General features: G+C 34.5%; 1 protein-coding gene across 1 annotated transcript in view; it reads left to right on the top strand.

The window, feature by feature from the left end:
• The first annotated feature begins 1959 nt into the window (after positions 1–1959).
• The window catches only part of LOC122333411 (integrin alpha-X-like), a 21939-nt gene continuing 1114 nt past the window's right edge, over positions 1960–22784 (top strand). Inside the window, exons 1-29 of the mRNA XM_043231004.1 lie at positions 1960–2067; positions 2883–2991; positions 4418–4521; positions 5607–5677; positions 5993–6107; positions 6880–7007; positions 7153–7301; positions 10559–10709; positions 12953–13103; positions 13406–13479; positions 13653–13758; positions 13870–14003; positions 15522–15668; positions 15780–15977; positions 16106–16239; positions 16329–16471; positions 16583–16731; positions 16961–17092; positions 17175–17248; positions 17346–17487; positions 17619–17717; positions 18131–18210; positions 18286–18372; positions 18475–18553; positions 18690–18785; positions 18961–19041; positions 19486–19596; positions 19682–19795; positions 22731–22784. The exon at positions 22731–22784 is cut by the window's right edge and continues 57 nt beyond it. Coding sequence (XP_043086939.1) covers positions 2025–2067; positions 2883–2991; positions 4418–4521; positions 5607–5677; positions 5993–6107; positions 6880–7007; positions 7153–7301; positions 10559–10709; positions 12953–13103; positions 13406–13479; positions 13653–13758; positions 13870–14003; positions 15522–15668; positions 15780–15977; positions 16106–16239; positions 16329–16471; positions 16583–16731; positions 16961–17092; positions 17175–17248; positions 17346–17487; positions 17619–17717; positions 18131–18210; positions 18286–18372; positions 18475–18553; positions 18690–18785; positions 18961–19041; positions 19486–19596; positions 19682–19795; positions 22731–22784 — 3255 coding nt within the window. The 5' untranslated portion in view covers positions 1960–2024. The remainder of the gene's footprint in view (positions 2068–2882; positions 2992–4417; positions 4522–5606; positions 5678–5992; positions 6108–6879; positions 7008–7152; positions 7302–10558; positions 10710–12952; positions 13104–13405; positions 13480–13652; positions 13759–13869; positions 14004–15521; positions 15669–15779; positions 15978–16105; positions 16240–16328; positions 16472–16582; positions 16732–16960; positions 17093–17174; positions 17249–17345; positions 17488–17618; positions 17718–18130; positions 18211–18285; positions 18373–18474; positions 18554–18689; positions 18786–18960; positions 19042–19485; positions 19597–19681; positions 19796–22730) is intronic.

The raw sequence follows: 22784 nt of genomic DNA, 5'->3' as shown, positions 1-22784 counted from the left end.
ACCACACTAACAATATTGACAAGAACGGAATTTTTTTTTGAGTTCTGAAACTTATGAAAGTAAGAAAATACTGACACAGACTGTCATAACCACCTCTGTCAGATCTGCCGCAGATACTGTATGAGGGCAATGTGTTTGTCTGAGGCACTTCCTTCAAGTTCAAGCGTCTGACAATGAGTCCTACAGTTTATAATAAATAAATAGGTTGATCACATGTAAAACAAAATGTTTGAAGTCTGGAAAGATGCTAAATCCCTTTTAATAGCATTGTTTGTAAAATAGTAATGTGAGCCTACTGGTGTCTGAGAGTTACTATGGCAACCAGGAACGTGTCTGACAATTTTTTCTTCATTTATACCAAAAAAACTTCAACGACTGCCTCAGATTTGTTAAGTAACATTATCTACAGTTTACATCACAGTTGTCTGAACCAATGAGCATAAAGCTCTGTCGTCAGGCTGTCATTTCCCATCATGCTTTTGGTCATGGCTGCTCAATTCTGCCGCTTCGCACCTTAACTTTGATCTCCAGATTACGTAGCAGTTACATAACATTTACATATTTTTTGTAGCTGGGAAGTATCTCTACACTGTTTTTACATTCATACATCTGACCTTAACCAGGACCCGATCGGGGAAAAGGGTGGAGCCGTCTATTCTGTAAACACTATATCTACTTAATAAACCCTTTGCACACTGGACTCACTTTCTGTTTTAAGATTAATGTATTTTTGTTACCGGTGGGAACTCTCAGTTGCTGGCCTGCTGCAATTGTTACAAAATAAAATGTTAATCTAGATGACAACTATAATGCAGACAAACTTAAATCTTCCCTTTGGCAAGTAGTTTCAAACTCCTAAAATTATGTCCAAACTAGTTTTGTTTTGGCCTGATTTTATTTAAAATGATGTCACACAGGTTCTTTGATTATGCTTAAAGTAGTGCCCTTAAAAGGCAAACAAGCCACTTAAAGAATTAAAGTCACCAACAGAGGTCACCCAGCAACTATTAATGTAAGAAAAAAGCAAATAATTTTATGAAATGTGTAACTTATAAAGTAATATTTTAACCCAGTGCAGGTGCAAGATTGTCGCCACTGGGTTACACATCTCTTTGTTTCCTTTAAAAGTCCCATTTTATTAAAATTTGCATTTATTAAAAAAATAATTGTTTAGTCATGTCATTATACATTACTATCACTCTATTCTCCTATTTGATACTGTTCAATGTTTTGATACAATCTGTATTGTTAAAAGTGCCATATATACAAAAGTGATTGATTGATTGATGGATCGATTGAAAAATGTGATGTTATATCTCTGCCCACTGTCTAAACATTAGATGCGCCAATAACAACAAAAGACAATACTTTATTGATTCTTTATTGAATACTTTAAAGAAGTGAGTATACTTGAGCATTTTTGTCGATCTTTCAGTCCACTCATTATTCCACGTTTAACCACAGCTGCCATCGTTTTTCTTTGTCTGGCAGTGGCAGCAGGTACAGTATGTGATCATATTTTAATTTGAGGTTGTATTACGTCTACTCTGTCACCCAACATCACCACAAGATAATATTCATAATATAATATAATAGTTCCTTATGCTTCTGACAGAGGAGCTGTAAAAACTTATTGAGATGATTCACAAAGCACTCATTTTCTAAGTGCCTCTTATTTTCAAAGTTAAAAATACAACCAAACACCACAATTAAAATCTCTTTAAAAATACTTTCTTTCAGAACCTCCATTGTTATCCTTTTAATGACTATTAAATAATTTTATAAACTGCAGTGCATGTAAATTATAATTTAATTGAATCATTCATTTAATTTCTTTTTATTCAATTATATTTATTCATTTAAGCCTTGTCTTTCTTGAATATGTGCTCATTTCCTCTTCATCTAATTCTTGTTCCTCTTTAGTTAGATGGTTCCACCTCTTTTCACATCTGTCAACCACATCTAGCAATCACTTTAACGTATGTCTTGACTCAAGCAGCATTCATATCTGCTTTTGTCAAGTTATGATGGACCCGAACATTTTCACCATGTTATGCATCTTTTGTGGTAAGTTTGCTCTTTTGAAAACCTTGTTTTGCAAGTCTTTGACCTTTCTGTACCATTTTGTAAGATTGTAATATGTGTCAATAACATGAATTTGAATGACTTTGAATGCAATATTCTTGATGTACACTGAAATAAATGAATGATTCATTGTGTCTTTGTAAGAATTCAATTTCAACATTCTACAGTTTATTTTGACTGTGGAGTCAACGTTACTCAACATTCATCGTTGATCATAACATATAGTTTTCAAATAACCTTAGAAGTTAAAACCATGGCAACCTCTTTTTAAAGTAATAGCATCCCCAGACCTGTGACGTAGAGGTAGATGAAAAATATCCTTTTAAGGCAAGAAGAATATTCAAAAGATGTGAACTTCCTTTTATAAATGTGTCGGTCTAAATCGATTTCATATGTTTGTCATATTGCACACAATAGATCTATGAGAATTGATCTGCAATAATAACTCATAGATGTACTCGTCAGCTTGAAATGAAGAACAACTATACTTAAGCAGAAACCAAACAAGCTAAAGATTTTATACGGTACTTTTTGAGCTGTTACTGTATTCACAGTGTAGCTTGACCTCAAGTTATTCTGTATCATTATTATTTTGATCACAGTGCATTTTTTTGTGTTATTTTGTTATTACTTTTATTGACCAGCAGCTGCTGAGCAGGTGCTCTAACCTATCTAACCTAACTGGATCTATCATTAAGCAAGCAGGAATGAAAATATCCTTTTTATGCATTGTAATTATGTAAAAAAATGCTCTTGGTACTAAGTCTTTTTTTTATATTAATTTCTAAACACTTTAGCATCTCAGTCAGTGATGGCCTTTAACATTGATCCTTCTTCTTGGAAAGTCTTCACTCAACCGCAGAGTGTATCCTTCGGCTATAAGGTTATACAGAAAGACGAATCGAGGTGAGAGCAACAAATACATTCATAATGTTTGGAAAGCACAACACTGTCAGAACTCACCACATTGCTCTCATGTCCAATGAGACGGAAAGAGACTGACCTTCTAATATCTGCCAAGCATTGCAGTTAGTTTTGTTTTCTTACATGTTAATCACAGCTGTCTTAATCATGCCTAACGTTATACATGCATCTTTCAGCACACAACACAGCTGTGCTTTATATACCGAGCAAACAACAGCCATTGATTGCAATTTCCCATTGGTGCAACTTTAATTCCCATGAGTGAAGTTTTATGTTAACGGTTTTGAAGTGGTTGCAATAACTGTATGTTCTTAATTCAGTCATGTATTAGATGCATCTCTAAAAGTGTGCAGTTTTCTAATATATTTACTTCAACTTCTAGTATGACATATTTCAGATGTGTCTAAAATTATAAAAACATATACATATTGTTTGAGCAAAATTAGTGCAAGGGACAATTTGGTAGTCATTGGATATAGGTAGGGACATGTCTGTAGCATCTCCCTATTTCCATACCCCTGCCTTTAGGTTCCAGTGTACATAGTGAAGAAGTATATTATCAAAGTGTTTATAAAGGTTTGTGTGACTGAGAATTGTCATTGTCCAATCGTTTCTTTGACTGCAGCACCCCCTGTGGACAAATATGGAACTTACAGAAGAAAAAGAACCATAAAATAAAAGTTTACACATATGCAAACCTTGAAATGATTGATTCATATATGGACGATCTGTTAATTGCTTCTTTTCACTAAATGATATGTTGTATGACTTGAAAGAATAACAATTAAACTTTTAACAAAACAATCAATTTCATCTTTTTTTCACTTTTACAACAGAACATTTATGACATTATGGGTCACACAGTGTTTCTGTAAAATAAAATGGCTACAATTCTCTAAAGCCTGAAAAGCTGCTAGGCTCATAAATATCACGTTGTCTGTGTTTGTTCAAACTGATTGAAAGTCAATACCATAGGTGGCAATTAACCAGCCTCAAAATATAAGTGAAAACAATCTTAATATATGAAGTGATTTAAAAAAAAAAATTAATTAATTAAAAATAAATAATAATAATAATAATATATATATATATATATATATATTTATATATTTATTTATTTATTTATTTATTTATTTATTTATTTATTTATTTATTTAATTTATTTATTTTTTTTTAGAACTGAAGTAATACAAAAAAATATCATTAAATCTTATCTTTTTATTGCAAACACATAGTGCTAACAAAATGTCTCAAAATCTAATGCCTCTTCACTAAGATAAATGTTTTTGTCTTTTCCTGCTCTCAGACCCTGAATCACCTGTAAACTCTTAACTAGACATTTTATTTTACAAATATTTATTGCCATATTCTGTAACCCTAAAACATATTCTTTTCTGTTTTCTTATAGTCTGATCGTGAGTAATCCTTTAATTCAAATCAGTCCGACTCAGAGAGGATGGATTTATAGCTGTTTGGTCACAGACGGAAGCTGCTCATCACTGAACATTAATGGTATTTGGGGTTTCGTACTATAATACTAACTGAAATATTATTTGACATTTTCTACAAATCTGGTATAAAGGCTCTGTGGCCTGAAACACTTGATGACTTCTTATGAAATGAAGGGAGACAAATATTTGACCTTCAGAAACATCATCAGCCTCAAAATGTAATGCTGAACATCAAGTGGGCTGATATGATGCCTGTTACCTTCTTTGCCAACATTTGGGTGTCTTACGTGAACGCTTAATTTGTATTTTCTAGTGCCTAACAAGAAATAAATGCAAGGCAACCAAATTGTGGTGCTGCTAGGTAGTTTGGATCCAGATATTGGTGTGCTTATTTTTAAAACAGATAAGTAACAAGATTAAATGTTTAAGCATGTTTGATAACTATAGTAGCTAAATAGCTCAACTAAATTGCCTTGATCACATGACATAAAGGCTTAAGTGTATATTGTTTACAGCTGAACACTTTGCCTTTTAAAGTATACTGTTTGAAGATGTGAATGAATGCAGGCGTTGACACATGCGCTCTAGAAAGCTTCATCCATATTCAGTGTCTGCTCTATTTTTCCCAGTTAAGTCATGACTGATAAATATTCCTGAACTGTTTTAAACTAAAGCTGAGCCGTCTCACAATCGCTTGTCAATCTGAGCGTCTGTTGATGCAGACTCCATTATTTTGTTGCTGTTGTCTGTCTCTGTAGTTTTGTTTTCATCATATATATATATAGTGGCGTGAGTTGCTAACGACAGACATAGTGGGTGTGGCGTCAGTTCTCTCTTTTTTTTTTTTTTTTGTAAATATTAAGATGAAGAAAAAAAAAATCACTAATTTATAACTAAAGGTAGTCTTGTATTTCAGCATACTGTCAAAGTTTTGCCTTTGTATAAGGTATAATTTGAATTGCAAAGTATGTCAAGACCTCCACGTGGGAAAGGATCAGATTAGTTTGTTTAATAGATTATGTTGTATAATAGTCAATCTAGCATATTTAATACTTTGTACTTCAGTACTGCATTCAAGGCATGCTCTTCACCCCCATGGGGTACTTCTTTTTTTTAATAAAAACTATTAACTGTCTGTTAATAAAGTGCCTTCAGAAGCTGTCAGCATGTCTCTTGGACTCTCCATGGTTAAAGATTCAAAATCTTCAAAGATGGCAGTAAGTTATTTAGCACCCTACGCTCTCAGAAATAAAGGTACAAAATATGTTACTGTGCCGGTAGCGGTAAAAGATGCACTTTTGTACCTGTAACATAAAACAATACATTGGTAATTTATTCATGTTATTAAGACATGCATGTATGTGTCCTTTAAAATGATTGCATTTTATTCTATCTACTTTATTTTTTATTATTTTATTAAGGCATTCATGTTTAATGTTCTTATCAGAGCAATGAAAGTGAATGGAATGGTCTATAATTACTAATTAATATAGTATTCCTTTAAATTCCTGTTTCAATTCCATCTCGCCCAGGTTTGTGGTCCAACTATTCCAAAGAAATGTGCATCAGCTACCAACTACAGAGGCATGTGCTTTATAAGTGAAGACAATGTGTTCAAAGCACCAATACCAAGCTCTATATACAGAGGTAAATATAGGTAAAAAATCCCTTACAAAAAAGAAGTTTAAGTATTCTATTAGTGTACTTCTTTTAAACAAACAACAACTTCTCAGAAATGTGCTTTATGTTCTTCTCACTGTACAACAGATGCTTCCACATGTAATGCAACCATTAAACATAAAACCACATCAAAAGTGTAACTTCATGCAATAAAATGTTAACTAATGAAGAGGTAATAAAGAGTGCCAAGGGGTGTTGATCGACTACTCATTCTGAATCAAAGTCATAGTCTTTTTTTCAGCTTTTTATTCAAAGGGTTTATTTTTTATTCATGAAATGTACCCACATTCAAGTGTTTAAAAAACACTAGAATAAAATGCTATTGTTTACTCTGTTCTTTCTTTTAACATTTTGCATGTTCAGATGTTCATATAATAAAATATATACAAATTAATACCTAAGTAGGGACATAGTAGTCTACTAAAAGTATGACGCAAAGTTCAAAACTTACGAGTATACTTGCATTATAAAACTACTAGCCTAGTTACTGAGACTATTACTTCAAGCTGTACATGCTAACAGCGTTGATGTAAGCTAGTTGTGTACTTAAAGTTTACTACTGTTATACTTAAAGTATACTTTTATGTACTAGAAAGGGGGCCAATTTAGTCTCGAAGTATTGAAATAGTGGGCACTTGAGCTGGAGATTATGACATCAAATGAACAACTTTCTTCTTATTTGATGTAACCTCACTACAGATTTAACTACATGTGTACTTCTGCATCCCTTTTTTTTCAGACTGTCTTGGTCAGATCGACATAGCCTTTCTATTAGATGGATCGGGAAGTGTAGGGTGGCAAAATTTTGGAATCATGAAGACTTTTGTGACAAATGTGATCAAACGTTTTACTGAGCGGGACGCACAGGTAGGAGTAGCCTTAAATATTTTCAATACTCTTTTATGAATATAAAAATGTTGAAGATATGAAGGTGTCTTTTCATGTATACCTGTATGTATAACTTTGGCATTATGTAGCACATAATGACAATTTATCTATTGCTGGTTTTCAGTTTGCCATTGCACAGTACTCCAATAGATGTTATATTCATTACAATTTCAATGAACTCAAAACTGAAGACAGCACTTGGGAGAATAAAGTGACAAGTATACAATACATTTCAGGTGGCACTTTCACTGCATCTGCCATCCAAAAGCTTCTGTAAGACCTGTTTTTTACTATAATAATCTGAATAGATTTTATTTGACCCAATGTGTATTATTTTCATATACATTTATATTTGTAGTTAAAATGTAAAGCAGTATTAGAAATACAATTGGTACACTGAATGGAAATCAATAGTAAATCACAATAATCATGAAAAACTAGATGCTTACATTTTCTGAAAAAAACAAAACATGGGTATTGCTATGAAGTTGTTGAAATTATGAAAAAATTAATTGATGCCATTAATTACTCCCCCTCATGTCGTTCCAAACACGTAATACCTTCATAAGATATTGTTGATAAAAATCAGAGAGCTATCTGATTCTCCATAGACAGAAACACAGCTGAAATGAACCAGGTCCAGTGAAATATAGTAAAAGTAACATCATTTAAACCATTCTTCTCCCCCATGTTACATCTTCCGGCATTTTAGAGAGTATCATAATGCGTAAACTACAGATTCCATTCAGTATGCATGTTTTCCCCTGGGACCTAAACACTCACTCCAAGGATAGATGATCTGACAGGATAGTTCCCATGAGAAGAATCACATCTAATGTGTATAGTCACGACAAACTCAATCTGTCATCATAAAGATGTACATTTCAGTTTCAGTTAGCAACTATTTTAACAGCTACATTATTGTTCCAACTATTATTAATCACAACAATACATATACATTTACACATAATTGTGTATATAAATTCTTTTTTTGTTTTACACGCATGTCAACAGTCATGAGATGCAATAAAACTTTAGGTATGCTCATAACAAGAAAGGCAATACTTTATTGAACCTTTCCTGATAAGAATTGTGCAAACTTGAGCATTTTTGATCAATGTTTCTGTCCAGTTTGTTTTATGGCAATCCATCTATTTTTGGCAGAGCTCGTGAGAGAGGAGCTGTAACAATATATTGAGATGGCTTTTGGTATTTATACAACAAATATATATTCTCTAGAACATCAACACCTAAAGTAAAACTCCAAAAAGGTGTACAATAGGGGGCATTTAAAGTGTGCATATACATGTAATACTCTCTAAAATGGTGGAAGACAGGAGAGAAGAATGGTTGAGTAAATTATGTTCTTTTTGTTTTACTTGTGCAAAAAAAGTATTCTTGGAGTGTCGCAAAACTGAAGTTGAGCCACTGATATCAGATGGACTTCCATACTTCCATACTATTTAGTAGGCAAAAAGCAGTAGGCGTAGGAAGGGTATGCATGAAATCTCAATATCCACAAAAGAGCAGGCGAGATTTAACTGGATGAAGCACTATTCCTCGTAATGCTCTGGCACACGTATACCTAAATACTGTTCGAATATGCCTATTTATGACTATTGTAAAGTTGTTAAAGACGTTCACTAAATGTTTATGTAATATCAGACGTCTTGGATAAAGATTGAAGACGAGAACATGACATGAAATAGACATCAGTGAGGATGTGTGTAGCTCGGCAGAACATTTCACTGTTGTTAACTCTAATTACATAATGTACTAATGTATATAATGTAAATAAAACCATACTATTTTAAAGGTTTCAAGAAATAACTATGACCCTTCATAAGCTGTGTTGACAAACATATTTGTTTGCACAAACAGATGCATTAAGCTGCTTTATGTTTTACATTACTACACATAGTAACAGTAATTCAAGATCACCCAAACATACACTATAAATTGATTTTGGTCAAGTATATTCTGCTGGTTCATGCAATATTTGCCAATAAAACATGAAAGTGAGTGAATAATTGCTATATTTATATGTTTGACTGAACTAATCTCTGTTATAAACAAAGATGACAGATACTTTCAAAAAAGAATTTTCTAGTAAATACTAATCACATTTATTTTTATGTTTGTATTTAGTAGACATTTTTGTCAAAGTGACTTGACCTGTAATAATATTTCTTGGAGATCAGCACACAGATGTTTGGACACAGCAGCAGACAGATGTTCCCACACATGTTCTCCTGTCTTCATGTTCTGCCTCATCTTCTCTGTGCACACAGGCAGTCCCTTTCACATCATGATCAGATTCAGAAGTCAGCAAATAATTCTTTCTTTGAGATGTGCTCACCTTGCCTAAATTTGTTTAGTAGTGTTTAGTTATGCTTATGAAAAGCAAATCACATTTTGCTTGTTGTACAAAAAGATATAATTAATTATTGGTCAACATTTATGATTATTATTGGTAATATTTGTTGGACTAGCAATGCATTCTGGGATAATTTTAATTTCTAAGTAGTAATACTTAAATTTTTCAGGTGTAATATCAACAGTCCTCTACAAAGACGAGATCTTTGAACAGCTGATCGACGCCGTCTTTGTGCAGACATTTACAAAATAATTACACACAAGCTTAGGCAAAGAATGGTGGTATCTTTAATATTGAAAAAATTGGGTTTGTGTACATCATAGTATGAGATTATATACACTGGGAAAAAAGATTAAATATCTTTGAATAATCATGAATTTATATAATGCATTTTTTTTTTTTTTTTTTTAGCCTCATGTTAGGAAATAAGAACAACATTCAACAAGAAAACAAGTGAGATTTAAGCCAGTTGGGCATGTGGATAAACAGAACAATTAAGAAATTTAAATAAAACTAAGAAATTAATAACATATTAAAGAAAAAAAGATGTTGGTTTTGGTCTTTGAGAATTAAACTGGATTACATTAATAGAGTTAATCATATAAAAACTTAAATGTATATTACAGTCTAAAATGAACAAATTTCATCAACATCAAAATATTTAAAGATAGATTAATTAAGCCTGTCGCTCATATCTTTTAAGTTTCTATAACGTCAGACCACATGCTAACTTAAACATGGCAGATCGCATTCATACGAGCGCTAAAAAAGTATGTACTCTTGAGCCAAATCTCGTTAAGTACTTACTAAAATGAAGTACCTACTCAATGAGTACTCACTGAGCGCTTTCAAATACATCCATGAACTGTTTTATTGATTTATGTACTATGTTTCTGGACCTGGATTATTTCAGTTGTGCTGCTGTGCTAAAGTGGCTCCCCAATTTCATAAAATAAAAAATCTTATTTTGTGTTCCCGAAAATTAACAAAGAGCTTAAGGGTTTTGGAATGACATGAAGGTGAGTAATTAATGAAATAACCCCTTTAACCCCCAGAACTTACCCTTTAATTACCTCTGGGTAGATATTTACATATTGGTATGTGGTATTTATGTGGGTTGTAATTTTTTCCTAAATCTCTTTTCAAATACTAGGAATGAGCTATTCATACCAGCTGGAGGGGCAAGACCATCAGCCAAAAAAATCTTGCTTGTTATTACTGATGGGGAGTCACATGACAGGAACTTATTGCCATCTGTAGCATCACAAGCACAGGCAAAGAACATAGTACGATTTGCCATCGGGGTAGGTTTGTGTCAAGTTCTTAAATATAAAGTGCTTTGTAAAAACGTTACTTAAGGAATAAATGCAAATGCAATTACAACAATATCAACTAGCTAAACATGACCTTTTGTTGTGAATTTTGTATGTTTATTTCTAAAAATTTCTAAAGAGCTTCAAACAAGCTCTGCATAAAGAAGATCTGTAAAGTTCCAAAGACAAAAGAGAGTGGCTGTGTTCAAAATGGCATACTATCATACTACTCTTACTATTTCTGTAGTATGCTGTGCATAGTACGCAAATTTTCTGTATGCATGGAATACCCAGAAAACCTACTATATTTGCCAGAATCTGCTAAATGTAACTCGAGCCCACTAAAATCAGTATACAAGTTGTGTTCAAAATGGCATACTAGCATACAACTCCTACTATATTGTAGTATGCTGTTTGTACACTTTGAATAGTATGTGAATTTTCTGTATGCACAAAATGTCCTGATTACCTGCTATATGGGCTGAAATGTGATGTATGCATCTGAAAACACTACGTGGGATACTATTTCCCAAAACGCAACGCACTCCATGTGACTTTCATCTTCAAACACGTGAGTGAACTAGAGGCAGGGAATAGTACTTATTATTGTACGTGCATACTGTATATATACATGTGAAGTACAAAAGTTTGATGTATGTATCTAAAAGCAATATCACTGGTAAGGCATAAATTGTACTATAATCTACATCATATTTCCAATTGAGTCAAGTACATCACCTTTATCTATATAGCACTTTATACAGTAGTTTCAAAGATATTAAATAAGAAGAAAATATTATAATAATCCTAATATTGCAAAAATGTAATATATAAATAAAATTGAAAAATAATAATAATATTTCAATTATTCAAGCAAAATTCAATTCTGCTAACAGTGTATTTACTTTTTAGGACAAATTTAGAACAATTTGTTAACAGAACCAAACAGCACTGAATAAGTATTTATCTGTACTATCAGTTATGCAGCAAGTAAAAGTTGCGAGATGTGTGCTGATAAAGTGATCGAGGTGTGTTTGAAACACTCATGCTACCATCCATCCATCCATTTTCTACCACTAATCTGGGGCCAGCTCGCAGGGGCAGCAGTCTAAGCAGGGATGTCAAGACTTCCCTCTCTCCGGACACTTCCTCCAGCTCTTCCAGGGGAAAACCGAGGCGCTCCCAGGCCAGCCGAGAGATGTAGTCCCTCCAGCATGTCCTAGGTCTTACCAAGGGACCCCTCCCAGTGGGACATGACCGAAACACCTCCGTCCGGGAGGCTCGACAATTATTTGCACCATTTTTGTTTCTTTTTTTCCCCCTGTACATCCGCTGTGCCTGGAGCGGGGAGACTTTCATGTCAGATGCACTACCTGGACTGTTCACTGTGTATTTTACTGTATTTTTAAGGCAAATATTCTGGGGGACAGTCATAAGAAGATATTTGTGAATAACAATTCCCCATTTACCATCAGTCTGGCCTCACCATCCCTCACCATCCCATTCCACTCTACATCCAGAAACCTGCCATCCAGAGATGCTTTTAGAGCCTATTGCTGATGAGGGAAACCTGCTTTCTGTTAATGACTAGGTCATCCAGGAGCCTGTTGCCATTCAAAGAGAATGGCTTCCAATTAATTGTCTCCAGCTAATGAGCCCCAGACCAGCTCTGACCCATCGACTCTATCTTGACTCCTTGTTTCTTTGTCTCCACCTCAGGCCATCTTCCAGCTTTGGCTTTTGGTCAGGCTCCTTCTGGGGAGGCTCTTCCTTCTCTTCCTCCACCTCAGTTGTATGAGCCATCAACTCATACAAGATATTGGCCTCCTGGCCAGCTCTATCTCCATCACTCATCCTCAGGGTGTCTTCCATTAAGTCATGGCTCCCCCTCTCATTCTGGCTGGTCTTTGGACCAAGGACTAAGATGTTCACTTGGTTGTCGTTTTATTTTTCTTCAGCTTTATACAGTTTCATTGGTTTCTGACCTGTGACCTTTTTTCTTTCAGTTTGTTTAATCGTTCTGTTCACCTGTGTTCCTGATATCTCTCTCTTTGGTTCTGTCTTTGGTCTGGTGTCGTCTTTTGATGTGGAAGTTATCTCATCATACTAACCTGTGTTCTGTGGATTAATTTATTATTATCCCATTTCTGTGTATTCCTTGTCTTTGTGAAATTGGATTAACATCCACGCAAATATGCTTTGTAACATTTTCTCTAAGGATTTTTTTTTTCTAGGTTGGCAATGCTTTTAACAATTACAACGCAAAAGAGGAGTTGAATACAATCGCTTCTGATCCTGATACAGATTATGTGTTTAAAGTCACAGACTTCAATGCACTAAATAATATTCTTCAAAAATTGGAAGAGAATATTATTGCTATTGAAGGTATGTTGGCATCTTAGCAAACAATACAATTAAGAATAAAAGTGCTTTATATATATATATATATATATATATATATATATATATATATATATATATATATATATATATATATATATATATATAAAAATTTTAGTTATTTTTAAATGTAACTTTTTTAGAATAACAGTACAGATTTTCTCAAAAACGTTTAATGCAACTGTTTATAGTTTTTGTGTATGCCCTACAGTTAAATAAGTAATTCATTGTCATACATTACTTTCAAGTAGTGATTTCTCTCTGTAACATCTGTTGCTCTTCTACAGGAACTCAAACCTCAGGTGACTCCTCTAGAATGGAGTTTGCACAGGAGGGATTCAGCACAGCTTTCACATCATATGTAAATAATATCAAGTCATTAACTTGAATCTCTTGAATGATTATACAGTTATACTTTCATTAGAGGTTAAATATATATAGGAATAAACTTATAATACAACACCACTGTGCCCCAAAGATAACATACCTTTCTATTTTGTGTAATGAATTCATAATTTCTTTTTCTTTGTTTAGGGAAGTGTGTTAATGAGTGCTGTGGGAGCCTTCCAGTGGAAAGGTGGATTTCAGGAATTTCCAAGCTATTCCTTTTATACAGGCAGTAATCATGAAAGCTATCTAGGTGAGGCTTTTCTGAAACAACCAAATATATTACCCATTTGAATTTAAAGTCAATTTCTTCTATGCATCAAACAGAACATGTATGCTTCTAAACTATTACATCTCTCTGAAGGTTATTCAATGGTTGTTGCAACAGTGTCAAGCATCAACTATGCTATTCTAGGAGCTCCAAGATACAATCATCAAGGACAAGTCATTGTTTCACAAATAAGCGCCAATGCTGATAAACTGCTGGACTCTCCCAAGGTTGCTCACTTACATTTTTGGCATCAAAACCATGCATAAAAACACATAATCGTTTTCACTATTTGATAATTGTGTAATAAGTAAAAGTAGTGCTGCTGTAGGTTTTTAGAGACCTAAAAACAGTCTCTATGTTGCCCTACACCAATTTCTGTGTTAATGATTTACAACAATTTAATATAATCCAAGGGTAATTTGTTTGAATCAAATCTGTTAATAGACATCGTAGCCAAACATTTATTGCTCATAAGGGGAGTATTTTTTTTAAATATGAACCATTTAATCTTGCTGTATTTCGCTATATAATATTGAAACAAGCATTCATAACTGAATGAAACATATTTCAGGGATTGTACTACTATACTATTGATAAGGGCAATTATATAGTTGCTGGACATTGGTAGATATTGTTATATATATAATATATATAAGTAGAGGCTTGGGAGAGATCTAAAGATGTAAAGTTCCCCAACTGCCTATTTTTCAGACATTAAGATTTAAATGCCCAAATATTTCTTGCACTTAAATGAGAGAGACTGAGGCAATTGTTTTTGAACCTTTTTCTGGCAGCTTATATCAAGTGTTGGGCAGTTTGGCTGCTTATGTAAAACCATCTTAACTTATCTGAACTTGTGACTGTTAACATAGTTCCTGTCACAATTCCAGTCTATATTCCCTTTGTCCTAGTGTTTGTGGACTATTATTTTGAAGTGTTTGATTTCCATTGTTTCTGTGTTCCCTGTTTCCTGCCCACCTTGTTAGTTTCCTCTGTAACTGATTATCTCCCTCCCCTCTTGTTAACTTATGCTGTTTATTTAAGATTAGCTCAGTGTTTGGCTAAACTGCTGTGTATTGACTAACCACCCAGAACACTACAGAACCTGTTTCCCCATTTCCTAGCCTTCTGTGTTCTGATTTCTGCCTGGTTTTTGAATTATTGCTCTGTCTTGCCCCATTGGATTGAGTTTGCCATGGATTGACCCTCGCTTTAAATTATCTTTGACATACCTGTTTGCAACAGTTTGACCCTACCATGTCCTATAGTAAAGCTTTGCATATGGATTCAAACGTTTCCTCCGGGTCCTACCGGGCTTTTGCCATAGTTGGCCCCAAACTGTGGAATAGCCATCCTTTATCTATTAGGATGATTACAACAGAATGTCTGTTTAAAATAAAACTCTCCTTTTAGAAAAGGCATGTGACGCGTGAGTTGACCTGAGCATGTTTCTGCTCTTTATGTACTGTTTTCATGTACCATAGCATTTTATGTTGTTTTATTATTTTGATCATTGTTTCTTTTTTTATAATTTTTGTAAAGCACAATGGTCAATGACCATTGTTGTGTTGTGCTATATAACTAAACTAAACTAACCTAAACAACCTTTGGCATTCAGACATGGTTTAAAGAAGATGTGGGATGGGTGCAATGACAGTAGTATAGAATTAGATAAACTGAAGTCTGTTACAGTCAGCAGAAAGCATATTAAGATCATATTAATGTTCAGCTTTCTCTTTTCTCAGCCTCAGATTGGTTCATATTTTGGTGCCGAGGTTTGTGTGTTGGATTTAAACAGTGATTCCAATACAGACCTTCTCTTAATATCTGCACCAACGTACATAGAGCCTGACCGGGAGGGCAAAGTGTTTGTTTACATCTTCACGAGTCAGGTACATTAAGTTATGGGGAGAAAACCTTTTAGAACAATTTAAAAAATTATGCTGATTTAGATTTTAAAAAATCTTGAATTTTTTTTTTCCTTCTCTGTTCTATCTTCATAGTTCATTTTTTCTGGTGTGGTCCTGATGGGAATGGTAGGTCAGAGGGGTCGGTTTGGCTCTTCTCTGGCCAGTCCAGCAGATCTGAATGGTGATGGTTTCAGGGATGTGCTGATTGGAGCTCCTTTAGAGGAGGATGGACAGGGCAGCATCTACGTCTTCAATGGAGGAGTAGAGCAAATAAATCCCACATATTCACAGGTGAAAAAGAGACATGGTTGGTGGCAGTTGTAGTTTAAAGCACCTTTTCTGAATTACTTTACTTTCCCTTGGCTCATTTCATGGGCTTATTTTATTTTTATTGTTTCATTACCTTTGTGGAATGACAGAGGATTACTGGATCATCTGTGCAACCAGGTTTGCAGTACTTTGGGATTTCATTGAGCCAGTCTTCTCTAGACCAGACTAAAGACAGCCTTCCTGACATTGCTGTTGGGTCCATGGGAGCGGTTCTGCTTCTCAGGTCTGTTAAAAGATCTCAAAAAATATACAAATTCAGATTTTTGGCCATAATCACTCACAAACAGTATGTGTTATATGTGGATCAATCAGGTCCAGACCCATCATGCTCCTGAACACCAAAGTAACTTACAACCCATCCAAAATACCAACCAGTGTAACAGACTGCTCCAAGCCATTGCAGAACACCCTGAGCGTGTGTTTCACCATGAGTGGATTCAAACATAGTCTAACAGGTTTACTTGTAAACTAGTTACATATAAAACTTTGTTAGTTTTGGTGCACAGATCTCTTGAAATCTGCTATTGTTTCATTTTGATTTCTTGTAATCAATAATTTTGTTCTAGGTTTGGCCGCAAATATTAATTACACCATAATGCTGGATGCCAAGCGTCAGAAATATCGAGCATATTTCACAGCCAAAAACCGTCTCCACAATGATGCGATGGACATAAAAATGCAGGAAACTTGCAAAAGTCATGCTTTCCTCATAGAGGTAAGGTTTAAATGTAATTCTGCTGTCTTGCCTTTCTTGAATTAACTTGGTGAATCTGATGATGAGTGAAGGCACAAAATAAGACTTAAGAGAGCCTTTTCTTATATCTAAATATCTTATATCTAAAGCTCTTTCAAACTTTAATCATGCCTTAATTTTCCTACAAAGGATGCAAAATGGCATATTTCAGAAAAGTCTTAAATTCTTTATTATTTATTGTTTCTCTCAGGCTTGTCCAGAAGATGCTCTGAATCCATTGTCCAATGAGTTAACATTCACATTTGAGGGTCTTCCATCTAGAACAATGCAAAATTTGAGGCCAGTACTGCTACCAGAAATAAAGACCACCACAGACCACAATGTAAGAGTTCATCTGTGCACATTTAATAATACAATATTATTGATTTTTTATTTATTTTCTGTGCCCTCGTGTTGTTTTACAGCTAGATTTTGAGATAAACTGCGGAACTGATAATTTATGTGTTGATGACCTCAGAATGGATTTTAATTTCTCTGGGTGAGCAAATACTTTACTCTACTTCTAAAGTGTAATTATAATAGAGATGAAAAATTCCAAACTGTCTTGACATTTCTCTTTTGCTTCTGTCATCCAGATCTACAAACATAGATGTTGGGATAATGCAGGAGATCACTGTGACCGTGTTTGTAGAGAACAGAGGAGAAAACTCATACAACACACTCTTCATCCTCAATTACCCCTTTGGGTTTTCATACAGGAGAATCACATCTAAACAGGTACAAACGGTGCTGAATGTTGAAACTAAAGAAGTTAATAATGATTTCATTATGAGGAAAATTAGCTACTAAACAATGAAGATGCAATAAAATGTGTGTTGAAATATATGATAAATGTTCTGTGTGAACAGGGCAGAGTGGAGTGCGTGTCTCTGGATGGTGTACAAGGAGTTAAACTAGGAGAAACCACCTGCTTCATCAGTAAACCCATCCTCAGAGACAACTCTCAGGTCAACAATCACAGCTATAACGCAGTTTGCTCATGTGTAGTGCTGCACAATAATGGTTAAACTAGCTTTGCAAATTTATCCTGGGAACCCCTCAACGTTACACATTTTGTTTCCCTCAATGGACACACCTGCTTCATGTCTTGTAGATTCAACTAATGAGCTGATGAGTTGAATCAGGTGTGGTTAAACTGAATTCCTGACTCGTTTGCTCAAAAATCTGAATCAAGGTTAACCAAGAAATTTCTTCTTACATTTCCTCAGATTTATTGAGCGTTAATGTAGGCACACAGTGTTGTTTTTGGTGGCCTGTTTTAATTTTAGTTTTGACATATATTTTATATATGACTTATCTTTGAGCTAGTCCACATTCACTCTTTTTTTTCTTATTCTGGTAGTTTTTGTTCAAATTTTAGGTTGTGTTTGAGATTACATACAGTATTAATAAAGAAAGTACACTGGGCCAAAACGTGACGTTTAAGGCTAAGGTCACAAGGTATGACAACAAATTTAACTGATATATTATAACTATATAAATGCTGCTGATAAACACAACCTCAATCTCTCATAGTGGGAACGACAAGCATTCAAACAGCAGTGAGTTTTTCAAAGAAAGGATCATTGGTGTCAAATACGCCATCTATATTGCCCTCATAAGGTTAGTGTTCTGCTTCATGTTTCTGTATAAATATTAAGAAATACCAAATACTCTGATATAATAATTGTTTTTATTATTAATGATTTAATTTGTTTATGAAAGGCATGAAAATTCCACCATCCACATTAATTTTACTTCAGGGAAAAATGATCTTATGAAACCAGTCCAGCAGATAATAAAGGTATAGTTCAAATTCTGTAACTTAAAGTAGACTAAATTAATTTAGCACAGAAACAATTTTCACTTGACATTACATTCCAAAAGCAACTTATTCCACTCCTTATACTATACATAACCAATCCTTATTTTTCTTTCAGATTGAAAATGACCTTAGAGAATTAACTTTCAAGGTTTCTATCAAAGTACCAATGAAAGTTGGTGATGCTGACATCTGGACTAATTCCAGTCTGCAAGTGTGTGAATTTATTATATTGCAAGCCAGTAACAGATTTTATTAATTTTTTTAATTTAGTAATTTGTGTATGACATAGAGAAATACAACAGCATCCCATTCTTCACCTATTATTGCTATCCTATGTTGTAGACTGCAGTGTCCTTTAATTACTTATCTATTTATTTATTTAAAAGATTTTTGGCTGTAGAAGGGAGAACATTCAGAAGCCTGATATCACCAATTTTATGGATATTATTAAAAGTCAACGTATAGTGGTAAGGTCACTTTTTGAGTTTTGGTTTATTTTTTTACACGTTTGATTTCCTCATTTAATTAATAATTCACTGTGTTCTAAATGATCAAAGTGACATCAGTAAGATTGTAATTGCTGCTCAACAGTTGCATCTTTATAGTTTGTTTAAATTCAGTTAATTTGTTTGACAGAACCTTTCCTTCATAAAGACTTGATTTGGCTGAGTTCTTCTGTGGTCTGAATCATCTACTAATCTTTCGACATTTTGATAATCTATATTATCTTTAAACTTTGTTTTGGTTTTAATATCTTTCTTATGGCATTAAACCATTTCATACTTTTCATTTTCTTGAAGGTATGATATGGCTGATGTCACTTGTGTAAAGTGTGTATGTTAAACACATTTAATAAAGCTTTCTGTATTTGTGTGTGTGTGTGTGTGTGTGTGTGTGTGTGTGTGTGTCAGAACTGCTCTGTGGCGGTGTGTGCCGAGTTCAGCTGTGACATCACTCTAATAAAGAATGAAAGGATTCTCTATAATATAACTGGCAATGTCAGCTCTGGATGGATTGAGCAGGTCTCTGACTTTAAAGCAAATTCATATCACAAAACAGATAATAAATGTTATAATTTCTCATTGACCTGATCTTTGTCTCTCTTAGACTGGACTCAGAGCTGCTGTTTTTCAGCTGGTCAGTTCAGCGTCTCTGGATTATGACAAAAACCAATATGTCTTCTTTTCCTCTGATTCTGAACAAACCGCACCGTCTATCCAGGTAATTTAGTGAGTTCAAGTCAAGTCCACTAAATGTATGAAGAGCTCTAAAAGCCAAGCTCTGTTTAAATAAATAGTCCTATAACTGTAATCAACTATTTTGTGTACCTTAGAAATTATTTCAGACCACGTACACCTTTTTTGCTTTTAGCAAATATTTATATCTAGCATATAGACACACAAACATAATATTTCCGTCACACAAAATATTTCCTGTACATGTGTGGCTGTATGTCAGGGTGTCAATTTGATCTTTTTTTTGATTATCTCAGTCTTGGTATGTCAATTTTTTTTCTCTGAATTTAGTATGTCTTATACCCTTTTTTTGGTTATGACAGATTTTTTAAAGTGTTAAACATTTCTTACAGAAACACAGTTTTGTTTTGTTTTTTTTACAGAAATTGTGTTTTGTGTCAAACAAAGCTTTTACTGTATGGGGAATCGAATATTGATAATTCAAGTTGGTTTCATGAAATGTATAGAATACTCTTTATTGGCTAATCCGTCCAGCGTTAAGCACAATTATAGGTATCTTATAAATTTGGTTCATTTTGTGATCCACTTATCCGTTTATCTGAATTAATTCTTAATTCTGAGCTGAGTAGAGCAAATCTGAGTCTGACTTTAAAATACATAACACACACGACAACGACTCTTAATAACGAAACAGAAGGTTTATTGAACTATACTTCTACTAACATGACTAAACTTGAATAAGAATACTTGTAAGAATACACACACACACACACACACACACACACACACACACACACATTCACACGCACACACAGTTTGGGGAGGAATTGATTAATGAAGTCCAAAGTTTATTTTCTAGTTCTAAGATTGCAAACCACAAGAATTCATCAAAGCAGATGTTTTAGCTTATCGTTAGCTTTTCACTTTGCACCATTCAGTTAAGAGAAGGAAACTTTGTCTGCATTACCGAAACTGAGTGCTGGCTTCTCTGAGGTAATCCTGGCTTCTCTGATTCGTCGTGGCGCTTGTCTTGGATGACATCCTTGGGATTCCCTGGGCGATTTGAATGGGCTCTCGTGAAAGTCTCTCGTTTTTGGGCTGCTCAGCTTTGCAGGTTTCCAGAGTTGAAGCTGCAGAGGCTCAATGGAGTTCTCACTGAAGGAACACTGGAGTAGTTCAGTGATTCGCAGTGCGACAGCTCATGTTAGGTCCTTGGCAGCTTCCAGTCTTTCCATACTGCAAGTTTGTGGAGTTGTTGAAACGCGAGTGATGGAATGCGCACTGCTCTGATGGAGGAAAACTCTCCAATGGAGGGAGAAACTTCTTCTTTTCCTTATTTCCTTCCTGTTCCTCTTCGAAAGCTTCTTTCTTCTAAATTTTAAACAGCTGATTTGGACTTGCCCTGAGGGGTGCTTGTCCAATCAATGGGGGCTACAGGGCCTGTTCCCACCCAGTTCGACTATTCTTCCATGCATAAATTACTATGCGTTAACACAGAGTTTCTGTCCCATCTGGAGCATCTCTGCAATATCCTATACTTTATAGAATGTTTCCTACATCCCATATAACAACAAAATAACAAGGAATCATTCATACCATGACATGGCAAATGTCACAAGCTTTCATTCAACACCACACTGCATGCATAGATTAAAATGGCAGTTTTCATGGACACATCAAAACATACAAGAGGATTATAGATTATATGTAACTCTTTGCTTTGCTTCTAATAGAAATGGGAGTTCTGATCATCCCCTTTAGAAGTCCTTAGCAACTATCTCAAAGTCTCTTTGTCTGAAAAAGAAGAGGCAAAAGAGCCTGCTTTTGTGATGTTTGAGGGAAAACAACAGAGGTCAAAAGGATTCCCACTGGGGCCTGAAGATTTTTGCGATGTCCACTCACGCTTGTAAATTAAATGCTTGTGCTTATTTATCTGCTGATTCATGCTGAGAGAGGTCACACCTTAACCTTGGCATCTCTGATTATTGTTGATCCCAGATCCGTTGACTGAATTGCGTTCTCATGCTTTCCAGCCCTGTGTTTATCCAAATGAGGTAGGTCTATGTAAATCATGTTGTGTTTAACGCATGGGTGCGAGCAGGGGGGTGCATCAGAAAACCATCAAGCATTTCTTCAGACATGATTGGATCGTCATCACAGCCATAGAGGTGCTCTCAAGACAGCAAGGCGCCACGATGGGTGCACAATGATTTTATGGCTTTGGAACAGTTCTAAGAGGAGAAAAGAGGGATTCCTCTGAAAAGTGGTTCTTTTTGTTGCTTGTGTGTTGATTGTGTGATAGCCCTTGGCCCATCTTCCTGCTAGAGATGGCATTGAATCATCCAGAAAACAATTTAATAATGTTCATTTGTTTCAGAAGATTTTTTTCAGATAATTTAATGAATTAAACATATAAAAGAACAGCATTTGCTGAAATAGAAATCTTTTGTAACATCTGTATCGTCACTTTTGTATTTTTAATTTCTTTTGTCATTTTTGCAGGCCCCAATTTTTGGTAGTTTTCAGAATTTTGAAAAGGATTATAAAGGATTAAGGATGTGGATCACACACACACTCACACACTCACACACTGTACTGGCAATTTTTGAAACACTGTTTAGTAATTAAATTTTTTTTAAGCGTTTTGTTTTATAGGCATACACAAAGTGTTCTCATAAACAATATTAACGTTGTAGTACTTGTCATTATACAATGTGTGTCCTCATACACCACAAATGCCAGTACACACACACAGCATTTTATTTTGCATAGTAAACAGTTTCCATTTTTATTTTAGCTTCTAAGTGTTTTGGTAAACAGTTAGTAGTGTAGTAATATAATTGGGCTACATACATAATTGATTAAACATTAGATACATAATTATAATTGACCAACAATATTAAAGTGTAATTCAGTGACTTCAGACTGCAGTAAAAATTTACACATTTCCATGTATGTAGATTAATACTCAAGTAGAGGTGTACGAGGAGGCAGACCTGACTAAAGAGATCATT

This window comes from Puntigrus tetrazona, unplaced genomic scaffold (genome assembly GCF_018831695.1).
Source record: "Puntigrus tetrazona isolate hp1 unplaced genomic scaffold, ASM1883169v1 S000000270, whole genome shotgun sequence".
Lineage (NCBI taxonomy): Eukaryota > Metazoa > Chordata > Actinopteri > Cypriniformes > Cyprinidae > Puntigrus > Puntigrus tetrazona.
The sequence above is the reverse complement of the archived record's forward strand: the minus strand, read 5'-3'. Positions and strand labels throughout refer to the sequence as shown.